This window comes from Narcine bancroftii, chromosome 2 (assembly GCF_036971445.1).
Source record: "Narcine bancroftii isolate sNarBan1 chromosome 2, sNarBan1.hap1, whole genome shotgun sequence".
NCBI lineage: Eukaryota > Metazoa > Chordata > Chondrichthyes > Torpediniformes > Narcinidae > Narcine > Narcine bancroftii.
The window spans coordinates 332,505,281-332,518,037 of NC_091470.1; the positions used below are offsets into that span (position 1 = coordinate 332,505,281).

Genomic DNA, 12,757 nt, shown 5'->3' on the forward strand with positions numbered 1-12,757 from the left:
ACAACCCTGAAAACTATTTGAAATTATACTTTTGAGACTGCACTCAGAGACACATCCATTCTGCTTCAGTGCCTGCAGAGGGAAGATGGCCAAGCAATGGATTCCAAGGTGGTCTGCAATTTGAACTAATGCTCTTGAAAATGAGGAGCATTTTTCTCTACAATGTTCAAAACAATTGCAGATTACATACAACATTGGTTATGTACAAAGTAAATATTGTGTTTCTGATGAACCATCAATAATCACAAAAGGCTGAAGTTGTTAAACTATCGGGCTTTTCTTAACAACCATCAACCTCACTGACTGATCGAAGCAAAGAGAAAGGGGGAGCATGCAAGGGGCTATGGATAGGATGCGTGACCAGCCGGCAGTGGCCAATCATGGCATAACAGTGGTTTACCACATTCACCCTTCTTTTTAAGAAAAATCCTGTGGGGTGAGAGCAAAGATAAGGTGGGGTGGTGGGGGAGTGTAGAGCTGGTACATTGTTGGTTCCAGGACCCCTAAGGTTGAAGTGGGAGGGGGTGTCTGTTGAAAGTCAGTGGTGGTCGGGGAGGCTCCCAATGAAGCAAAGTCTCGGATTAAGGGCATGTCTTCGCACCCGCTAAGGATGGCAACATAGTCATACCGGGGGTTAACGTAGAGAAGGCGGAGCATCACGACCAGCAAGTCAATCTTAGTTTGCCTGACGTGCTTCCAGAGCAGAACTGGTCCTGGGGAGGTAAGCCAGGCGGGCAGCGTAGTCCCTGACACAGACTTCCTTGGGAAGGCAAACATCCGTTCATGAGCCGTGTTGTTAGTGGCCGTACATAAAAGTGACCGGACACAGTGGAGTGCGTCTGGGAGGACTTCTTGCCATTGGGAGATGGGAAGGCCCCATGACTTCAGTGCCAAGAGGATGGTTTCCAGACCGTGGGATTCTCCCTTTCTACTTGCCTATTTCCTCTAGGATTGTAGCTGGTGGTCCTGCTCGTGGCGATGCCCCTGGCCAGCAGGTACTGCCACAGCTCATCACTCATGAACGATGTCCCTCAGTCACTGTGGATGAAGCCAGGGTACCCAAAGAGTGCGAAGATATTGGAGAGGGGCTTGATAACTGTGGCCGTGGTCATGTCCGGGCATAGTATGGAAAAGGGGAAATGGGAGTATTCATTGATGATTATAAGGAAGTAGACATTATGATTGGAGGAGGGGAGATCCCTTGAAATCAATGCTGAGGTGTTCAAAGGGGCAGGTAACCTTGATCAGATGCACTTTGTCCAGCTGGTAGTATTGATGTTTACATTCGGTGCAGACCTAACATTTTTTAGTTATAGTCCGGACTTACTCACTGGAGTACGGTAGATTCCAAGATTTGATAAAAAGGGAAAACCTAGCAACTCAGGGGTGGCAAAGGTCATTGTGGAGAGTCTGCAATCTGTTCACTTTCACACTAATGCAAGTTCCTTGGGAAAGGGTGTCCAGAGGCTCGTTAAGTTTGCTGGGCCGGTAGAGAATGTTATAATTGTAAGTGGACAGCTCGATTCTCCACCTGAGGATCTTAGCTTTCTTGATTTTTTCCCTTTGCTTAAACAAGAATGCCATCACCCGCAAAAGAGATCATCCGCAATGGCAGCTGAGGTCAGATCACTAGAATAATGAGATGGTGTAGGGGACCAGTCACTCTCGGGGCACGTGAGAAAAAGGCGACAGGTCTAACTGCTTGATTTCTGGGCAAAGTCAAATGCATCGCTCTCCACTTGGAATGGTGTGGACTCATCTGTGGCATTAATGGTTGTCTTGGCAATGTTGCCTTTGATATTGGCTTGGGCTTCTGGTGGCAGGGGAAACGTGGTAGCATTGACTAATGGGCAAATGTTGTCCATATAGTTGGGGACCCATTGAGGATAGTATAAGAACCTGAGGCATCTCTTCAGAAGGTATGTTGGAGGGATAACTCCATCAACGGATGCATGTGGTTCAGTTGGGGCCAATGTAGTCAACCATGTAGTCAAGTATGGCTTGTCATGCTGTCTGGAACACACATTTATCCTCGTCATAAGTAAGGTTCATGCATTTTGCAGCCCTGAGGAACTTGCAAAGGTTCACATCTTGATCCTGCAGGTCATTGCCACAGATAGTAATGTTATCTAGGTATGGGAAAGTGGCCTGGAAGATGGAGACCCCATTTGTGAAGCTGAAAGGGACCCAGAGGAAGTGGTGGAAGCGGCCATCTGCCTCAAATGCTGTACATTGGCAGGGTCTTCTGGTCATATCAGGAGCTGGTAATAAACCAACTTCAGGTCATTCATGGGGAATACCCAATATTGTGCAATCTGGTTGACCATATCGGATATACGGGAAAGGGAGTAAGCTGCATATACCAGTTGATGGTCTGGCTATAGTCTATGACCATCCTATTCTTATTCCCATTCTTCACCACGACCACCTGGGCCCTCCAAGGGCTATTACTGGCCTCGATTATGCCCTCGCCCAATAAGTGCTGATCCTCCTCCTTAATGAATGCCCTGTCAGTCACACAGTATTGTTTACTCATGGTGGCCACTGGCTTGCAATCTGGGGTGAGGTTGGCAAACAGTGGGGGCCACCTGTGAACTGTTCTTTGCAGATGGTGAGGGGGGAGTGGCCTATCGAATCGTAGAGTGACTTTCTGAAGTTGGCACTTGAAATCCAGCTCCAGTAGCAAGGGGTCACAGAGTTGTGGCATAACGAGCAGTCTGAAGCATTTGTACACTACAAGACCCAATGGTGGCTGCCGTGTATTATTTGGACGTGAATGGTATTCTGTGTTTGGCGAGCCATATTTTAAAGGACAGTCATTTAGCAGTATCGGGGTGCATAAAGCTTTCTGTATTCCCACTATCAAATAAATAGTTGATAGAACGCCAGTTTACCTGGACGTTCATCATGGACCTGGCGAGTTCGTGCGGCACCTCCTGGTTCCGGGTGATGAAGGCCAGTATGGATTAACTGTCTGAGTCTGATGGGTGTTCATGGACGATGGCCGGCCTTGACCCCTCGTCGTATCGTAGGCCTGGGAAGATGGCATTTAGCGCACAGTTCAAAATGACGGCCCACACAAATAGCATATGACATCACTCGTGAGCAGGGAAGATGGCACCAATTGCGCTGTCCAGAGGGGCGACTGTCCACACAAGGCACTGCTAGATTTCGCGGATGGTTTGGACTGGCTAACTTTTCCCGGCACCTGGAGCACACTATATCCTTGGCAGGGCAGCACTTCCTCGGATGCTGACCATGCCCGCAAAAGCGATCACCCTCAATGGCAGCTGAGGTCAGATCACTAGAATAGTGAGATTGTGTAGTGGACCAGTCACTCATGGGGCAGGACAATGCCTGACCCAAGATAGTGGTGCCCGTGGTGACCAAGTGGCCGAGTTATCATCTGAGTTCTGGAGGGCTACCTCCAGTGTCTCTGCAAGTTAAATCGCCCTTTGCAGGTCAATTACTTTTTGTTCTAATAGCTGTTGTCGTATGTACCTGGAGTGGATACCAGCCAAGTTTGCATCTCTGATGAGGTCCTCTGTGTTCTGGGAGGCCAACACGATCTTACACAGGGTCTGCAGGTTCTTGGCACTCAACTCACCAGGTCGCTGTTTTCTAGTGACCAGGAGATGCCTGGCATAGAGCTCATTTACCTTCCTGCAATACTGGGCCTTGAGGATCTCCATAGCTGCTTGGTACAAGCTGGTGCCGCTAATCATTGTGAACACTTGGGGCATGACACACGAGAAGAGTAATGTCAGTCAGTTAGCGTCCATGGTGATGGCATCCATGGCCGCTGCCAGGAAGTTTTCAAAGCAGCGCAGCCAAATTTTAAACTTGTTTGGGGCATCCGGCAGCTGACGGTTGATATCAAGCTTCTCAGGTTTCAGGTACTGTTTCATGCTTTTTAAAAAAAATTTTAGTTAATAAAATTGATGTACCATCAATAATCACAAACGGCTGAAGTTGTGAAACTATCAGGCTTTTATTAACTAAAGACTGTAACAACTATCAACCTCATTGACTGATCAAACAAAAAGAAAGGGAGAACATGCAAGGGGCTATTGGTAGGATCAGTCTCGGGAGTCGTGTGCAGCCAATCATGGCACAACAGTGGCTTACCACAGTTTCAATGTCCCATCAATCACCTTTAGTTACTTTACTTTGGCTTGGCTTCGCGGACGAAGATTTATGGAGGGGGTAAAAAGTCCACGTCAGCTGCAGGCTCGTTTGTGGCTGACAAGTCCGATGCGGGACAGGCAGACACGATTGCAGCGGTTGCAAGGGAAAATTGGTTGGTTGGGGTTGGGTGTTTCCTCCTTTGCCTTTTGTCAGTGAGGCGGGCTCTGCGGTCTTCTTCAAAGGAGGTTGCTGCCCGCCAAACTGTGAGGCGCCAAGTTGCACGGTTTGAGGCGTTATCAGCCCACTGGCGGTGGTCAATGTGGCAGGCACCAAGAGATTTCTTTAGGCAGTCCTTGTACCTTTTCTTTGGTGCACCTCTGTCACGGTGGCCAGTGGAGAGCTCGCCATATAATACGATCTTGGGAAGGCGATGGTCCTCCATTCTGGAGACGTGACCATCGCCTTCCCCAATCACCTTTAGTAAGTGGGAGAGAAATGGGCGATCCCCGAATGCAGACACAGAAATGTAAAATCATGGCAAATTTCAAAGGGTTACACTTTCTCATTGAACACTCTGGCTTGTGTCACTGTTCTCCTCTCTGCAAATGTCTCACTCTCATTCCCTCCAAGTGCCTCAGTTCCAACTGAAGTTTGCAGTTTTATCAGAATGATGGCAGGCTTTGAGGGTTAAATCATGAGGAAAGTTGTAAAAATGGATACTTTATTCCCTTGAGTATCAAAGACAAAGTGCTAATGTTTAAATGTTAAAAGAATTCACAGGGTTTAATGTAGAAAAACTAATTCTTCTGCATGAGGGAGTCAACAAATCACAATTTAAATTAATGAGTTAGTCTTTGGAATTAAGAAACAGTTTTTATGTTCACAGATGCCAACAAATTATTGGCAGCTCATTATAGTTAATAGCAACTGTAGTGCACATAATATTAATTGTGAATAATAATTGTTGATTTAAAGCTGTTACATATTATTAAAGGATCATGTCATGTGACTGCTCTCTGCTGCTTGTGTTTTGTGGATTGCTCTGAGCAACTCACAAAGAATAGTAAGAAAATTACATGAAGATATTAAAGATGAGAAATGTGAATTCATGAAACATTGGTGAGACATCCCTGTAGTATTTATGGGAGAAAGAAAAGGAAGAGATTTTCAAAATAATAATCCAAGCTTGTTTGGGCAGAAATATAAAAATACACATAGTACTAAAATTTAATAAAGTCATAACCAAAGTTAACCATGCACTATGGTTTATTTCTTTAGGAATAGTTTTAAAGTACAGAAATCATGTTAACATATTAATTATTAGACTGTATTTGAAGAAATGTAGAGTCCTGCTCAACATAAAAACAATATAGAAATGCTGGTGAGGATGCAAAATTATTTTAAAAACTATTACCAGAAAGGCACAAGATAAGTTAAGGATGCATAGGGTGGGTATTTCTTCTCTTCTAGAAGTGATGGCTGAGAGACAACCTAATTGAGATTTTTAAAATAAAGAAGGGTTTCAATGCATGAAGAGAACATTTCTGATTTGGGAGAAAATACCTGGGGAAAAAATAGAGTCAATCAACAAAAGATAGTATCCAAGAAATCAAATAGTGAATTGAGAACAAAACTTTTATTTTTTTCTCACAGAGTATCAAGAACATGGAACGTGCAATCAACAGTGGTTGAGATTAAATGTATAGCTACAGATAAAGGGAGGTGAGCTAGATCTTTGAGGGAGAAGAGAACCAATAATTATAAAGAATAAATTAAGGAGGGGAGGTAGTTCTCCTTGAGCACAGATGGGTTAGGTTGGTTGGTTTGGTGCAATGCTTTATATTTACACAGGTCATTATCTTAAAATTAGAGCAAACTCATTCAGAACGGAAATACAGATGCAACCCATCACACCAAGAAAAGAGAAATTCAAAAATTTCTTCCCTGAAAGAAAGTGGACACCAGTGCAATTGAAAATTTCAAAACTCAGTTTTATTGGAAAATATGTTGAAGACCAAGAAGCAAAGATGGAGAAATGCTGTTGATGTGGAAACCAGACGTCATCTAATTAAATGATGGAACAGAGTCCAGGGATCAAGAGGCCTAACTACTATTCTCATTTTGCACATGCTAAAGAATACCTCTTACTTAATTATTCTGACTATCCCAGTTTGCCTGGTATAGTTCAAGTTTATTTATAATCTAATTGCAGAAGAACTATCTGATGAAACAGCATTTGATGGTCCTCAGTGCAAAACATGCAAACACACAGCATACATACAGACAAGCAAAACATATGCAGTACAAATAAACATATAAAATCAACAAATATTAATAGATAGTAAGGTCTTGGATGGTTAGTGTCCGCAGCTCATTTAGTAGTTTAGCATTTTCACTGCTCGTGGGAAGAAGCCGTTTCTTGGTCTAGTGATTCTGACTCCATTACTCCTGTATCTCTTTCACTATGGGAGTGACTGAATGATGTGTGCAGGGAGGAAGGGGGTCCTCAATGATTTATTGTGCCCTCTTCAGACAATGATCCCGATAGATCACATCGACTGGGGGGGGGGGTGTTGGGGGGTGGGGGGGAGAGAGGAGATCCCAGTGATCCGCTCTGCCTCTCTAAAATTCCTGTGAATGAACCTCCCATCCAATTCTCTTCAGCAACCATACCACACTGTGATGCAGTTGGCTAGGACACTTTCAATATAGTTCCTGTAGAAGGTTGACATGAGGGTGGCTGCTAACCTTCCCCACATCGGTCTTCTCAGGAGGTGCAGTTACTAATGTGCCTTCCTGACATGTGAGGAGATGTTGTGTGTTCACAATAGACTACTTGTTGAGTGGACTCCAAGGAACTTGGTGCTCTCTCTCCACTACTGAGTTATGTGTAATCGAGGGTGGTTGTTATTGGTCCTCCTGATGTCAATGATCATATTCTTTGTCTTGTTGACATTGAGACCCAGGTTGTTATTCGTACTACATCACAACATTTCCACCTATTCTCTGTAGTGTAACTCATTGGTGTTGATGAGACAAATTTCCATTGTGTCATCTGCAAACTTGATGACTCCGTTGGAGCTTGATCTGCTGTTGCATTCGTAGATCAGTAGCGTGAACAGGAGTGAGCTGAGCACTCAGCCCTGGCCATCATAACAGAGCTTTATGTTCTGCTACTGACATGGACAGACAGACTGTAATCATTTCATTAGGAAGTCCAGAATCCAGTTATAGAGAGGGGTGTTTAGTCCCAGTGAGGACAGCTTCTCCACCAGCCTCAAGGGAATGATTGTATTAAATGCCGGGCTGGTTGATGAACAGCAGCCTGGTGTATGAGGTGTTGATCTCCAGGTGGGTCAGGATGGAGTGGGACAAGGCTACATCATCAGTGGAATGTTTTCTTCTATAGGCAAATATAAATGGGTCCACTGTATCTGGAAGAGATGTGCTTTGATGTGTTCCATCATCAGATGCTCAAAGCATTTCACAATCGTGGAGGTCAGTGCCATGGGGCAGCAGTCATTAAGGCCTGTTACTGTCAGCATCTTTGGTGCAAGGATGATTGTAGCTGTCTTAAAACCCAAGGGGATAATGGACTGCTGCAGTGAGGTTTTGAAGATGTCCATCAAGACCTCCATCTGTTGATCTGAGCAGTCCTTCAGTACCCAACCAGGAATCTTATCTGGCCCTGCTGCCACGGTTGTGGGAATCAAATGTTGACCAGTCCTGAATTCCACAGAGGACTTGTGTAAGTCATTTATCTCCAACTAATAGTGGGTGGCTTTATGTCATCTATAATGTCAATCACCTTTCTTAGGGATTTGGCAATCAACACAAATCTGACTCATGAGTCACGTGTTTGCCCAAAGTTGGTTCTTGGATCTGCGAGCAATAAAATGCTCCAAGGTTTGGCCTTACCTGTTGCAGCAGAGCACCCATGATAGCTGGACCATTGCACTGGATGAGATTCTCCTGGTTTATAGGATGGTTTTGGATGAAGTTTTTAATAAGCAGCAAAAAAGCTGCAACACTATTTCTCTCCAATTTGCTCTCTATAAAACAATGACAAGAATGTTAGTAAGAGAAAGGTTCTTTGATGACATAAACTAAATTATCTGTCAGCTCTCCACTACCACACTAATAGCATCATGGAGAAAGCACGTCAGCCCCTCTACTTCGTCAGGAGTTGGCGGTGGTGTGATATGACACCAGAAACCCTGGCAAATTCCTACAGGTGTGTGGTGAAAAGTGTGCTGGCCTGCTGAATCATAGTCTGGTATGGGAACACCAATAACCCTGAGCATAAAGTCCTCCAAAAGGTAATGGACAAAGCCCAGGACATCACAGGCAAAACCCTCCCCACTATCGAGAACATCAACATTGCCAATGGAGAGTAACAGCAAACATCAAGGATCCATAACACTCAATACACACTCTGTTCTTACTTCTGCCATCAGGAAAGAGATATAGGTGCCACAAGACTCACCTCACCAGATTCAGGAACAGCGGCTATCCCTGCACTATCAGACTCCTCAACAACAAACTCAATTCTGGATTTCATTTAAGGACTCTTGTGCACTTTATAGATTTTTTATTCTCTCTCTATTGCAGTCAGTTTGTTTACATTCAGCAGCTGTTTATAGTTCTTTAACGGTTTACATGTATATGCTGTGTACAGTGTTTTTTGCACCACCAATGAGTGATAATTCTGCTGTGCCTGCAGGAAAAAGAATCTTAGGGTTGTATGAGAAGGCACTCTGGCAATAAATCTGAAATCTGAAATTACCCTTCAACGCACAAAACTCCATTCATTAGGAGATTCCTACAGGTAAAATGTAGCAGAAATCCAAGGCCTGGGGTCTGAATAAAACTCAAAACCAACCAATGTAACTGAGCTAACCTGGCATTTTTTTTAGAAGTGCTTTGATACTTCCCAAATGCTCAATATAAATATATATCTTCTTTATTAGGGCTCCAATGATTTATTACTTCCACTCTTCATCAAAGAAAATGCTGTCATGATATAGCTACTCCTGACCCTGTACACCTCTTGTCATGACAACTTTCTTTTATTGTCGCTTGGAGGACATCAGAATGTCATTGTTGTCTGACTCGTTCTAACAAATTTGTACTAAAGTTAAGTTGAATTTTCCAAAGTTTTGGTAAACAATATTAAACATTTTTAATGTTATCAGTTGCTGATACATTGTTACAAACCATTAAAATATTGTTGGACAGTCAATAGAAATTGTCGGAGCTTTTTCAATCCCTCCATTTTGCAAAACAAAATAACTAAACTGAGCATCTTCATCTCACTAACATGGGCGAGAAACCAGCTGTAACCTTGGCTTAAAGATGTTGCTAGGAGACAGCATAAAAATCTGTTAAACAACAGCTAGAACTGTTTGTGTGCTTGAAATCCATTTTAGCCCTTACACCTCTAACCTACGCTTAACCATCTTGGAGACATGTGCCCTACTGTCCCTTGTCACAAGTTACTTGTCATTATAGGGACTGCAAAATTTTCATTTCCTCCAGTTCACCCCACATTCCCCCTCTCAATGAATCATATTGGGTTTACCTGAAGACTTTCCCAAGGGCAGGACCATGCTGTGGAAGTTCTGAGACGAGGTCAGTTCTGGTCCCACCAGGTCTGTAGTTTCTTGGTTCTCCTCTGAATCATTACCCTTGGATGACACTTGCTCTAGCAAAAGGAGCAAGGTTCCCATCCCTCCCATGCAGCTGATCACATCCTTAACAGCAAATAGGAAAAATATAAAAACAAAGTGGCTTTATGTAAATGTGTCTGTTGGCAAATACATGAATGATACCTTACAGACAAAATCATCACTAATTATTGAGAAGCTACAACTGTATTATGACAGGTAATTACTTAAATACTGCCTGAGCATTGATTAAATGTGACAAGAATGACTGATTCAGTATTGACTGTGTGGGTAACTGCAATGACTGGCCTAGAATACATTATCGATATTATTACGGCACCTCAAATGTATTGAATCTTGGATCAGCCAAATTTTGTATCTGCACTTTATCAGGAACTGAATCATAGAAATGGGAATAATGTGTTATCCAGTTGATTGAGACATACCTTAATATCCCAGTTAATCGTGTTATGCCCAGTCAACCTTCCATCGTAAGAATGATTGGCAGATAGATCCAAACAAATATGATTTCTACAGGCCTAAAAAAGGACAACATTAAATAATTACAAAAGACAAGTAGCTGAAAGACATTTTCAAAACCTGAGGCACAGATATACCTCTGAAAGAAATTTCCTGAATTCCCTTCTCAAGCAATCTGTTTTCCCCATTAGAGAGTGTTACACGACAAATAGAGGCCATTTGGCCCATTATGTCCATACCCTGATGAATTCCATCCTTCGTCTGTTCTTTTTAGCCTTTCACATCTTTCCTCACTGGAGATTTATCTAATTCTCTCCTGAAGCCACAACAGAATCCCTTCTCCAACACATTTCAGAGAGTGGATTGCAGATTCCAACCACATGATGTCTAAGAGGTTTTCCCTCATTATTATCAATTCTCCTCCTCCTCTTTATTTTATGTCTCTAACTTCATGTGTCCTTTACCAACAGGAAAAAGCTTTAGATTAACCACTCTATTCAGAAAACTCAGCATTCTCCCTTCCCCTATGTGGCTCCATCATTTTCCATTTTTTTCTTTGCTTCATCCACTGTTCCCTGTCTTCCAACTCCATCCCTCTCCTCCTCTGCCTGGCATCATCTGCCCTTCATCCTTCACTTCAATCCACCTATCAGCTGCTGGCTCTTGTCTCACCCCGCTCTCCTGTTTATACTGGCTGTTTTTCTTCTCTACTCTTCAACTTGATACAGGGAGTTGACCTGTAACATCAACATTTTAATTTTTAATTTAGACATACAGCACGGTAACAGGCCCTTTCGGCCCACAAGTCTGTGCCGCCCAATTACCATATTTTTATGCATATAACATGCATATTATATGCATATTTTACAAACAAGATACTCCCTCCCTCCCCATGCATTTTATGTGGATGAGCGCTATACGAGAATATTTTTGCATATTGAAAGAATGCCCACAATTAATAGCGAGCATGGGAAAGTTGAACCAGTAATTTATAGTGGGCATGGGAATATAATAGAGGCATTGAAAGAACATGCGACTGTGGGAAAGATACTCCAGCAGTTTATAGTGAGTATGGGAATATTATTCCAAGTATGAGAAAGAACGCACACAATTTATAGTGGCTGTGGGAAAGATGGAATTTAGAGCAAGTGTGGGAATACTATAGCAAGCATGAGAATGTAATATTGGTAATGAAAGAATGGGCACAATTTATAGCAGGCATGGGAAATTTTGATCTCGGGACTATCTCTTTGTACTTAATGCCATGGTATTTCTATAAACTGGACATTCTGGCGAGGGCTCTCCACCTTATCATTGTTAATGCACATACCCATCCCTGAGGGAGGAGATTAACATCTCAAGTGCCTCTGATTTGAGACAATATTAGAATTAAAATTCTGTTTAACTCTGTCGCCTGTCTTCAATCTATTAAATTGATACCTCTCCAAAGCTTGTAACTGTGTTGCAGCAGGATGTCATCTATATAATGGGCAAATGACACTGATGGGGGAAGTTGACTAGGTGTTCATTGCAGGAGATCAACTGTGGCAGATACTGGTATGTGCTTTGTCTCATGTCCCATTTAATGCAAATTGATTTTGCCATGCGTGTGCAAGTTATACAAAAATATTTTTATACAATTTATGATTTTCTGCACATTATATGCGTGTGCATGTTATATGAGTGAAAATATGGTACCTACACCCACAGTACATTTTGAATGGTGGGAGGAAACTGGAGAACCCTGAGGAAACCACGCAAATCTGGGAAGAATGTATAAACTCCTATAGACACCACTGGATTCAGAACCTGGTCACTGCCACTGTAACAGTGTTGCACTAACTGCTACATTTACCATTCCCCTCCCCCACCCCACAGATGCAGTTTGAGCTACTAAGATCCTCCAGAAGTTTATTTCTTTTGTACCTGAACCATCTCTCCATCTCTTCCTGAAATCCAGCCTACTGTCCTGCCACAGTTTTGACTGTTAATTTATCTGGGTCAGATCCCCTATCATCCACTAAACATGATCTTCCTCCAATTAATTATTTTTAGTGTATATTACTCCTCGTTTTCTGCCCCTAACCTATTAATAATAATCTCATCATTTGGTAGAGTAAATAATCATGCCCTTACTAAAACTCAGTGCACCTGGTTCACCTCAATCCCCTGAAACAGATCCTACAATGGGTTCTCTATCACCTCATCTTTGTTTTGTCAACAGTACACTTTGTGACCTATTTTACAGGCAACAAATGTTCACGTGCAATCCACCTTTGCTTGGCCATAGTTTGAACCATCTAAATTTAGAGCAAACCTGTTGAGCGTAATCACCTTGGGAGAGTAATAAAGGAGTAGTTTGCTACTTAAATCAGACAGCTCACCGTCAGGCCGAAAGGGCAACAGATTGTTTGGACCTAAAAAAGAATAAAACACAAACAGAAGACCAGTTAGTTTGTTAGGTCTGTCATCATAATCCAGCA

General features: G+C 42.8%; 1 protein-coding gene across 8 annotated transcripts in view; it reads right to left on the bottom strand.

The window, feature by feature from the left end:
* The window catches only part of nbeal2 (neurobeachin-like 2), a 279,397-nt gene that overhangs the window by 118,445 nt on the left and 148,195 nt on the right, over window positions 1-12,757 (bottom strand). For all 8 annotated transcript variants that reach the window (XM_069922096.1, XM_069922092.1, XM_069922097.1 and 5 more), the window contains 4 exons: window positions 12,609-12,691; window positions 10,241-10,333; window positions 9,710-9,881; window positions 8,047-8,180 (listed from right to left, as the gene is read on the bottom strand). In XM_069922096.1, coding sequence (XP_069778197.1) covers window positions 8,047-8,180; window positions 9,710-9,881; window positions 10,241-10,333; window positions 12,609-12,691 — 482 coding nt within the window. The remainder of the gene's footprint in view (window positions 1-8,046; window positions 8,181-9,709; window positions 9,882-10,240; window positions 10,334-12,608; window positions 12,692-12,757) is intronic.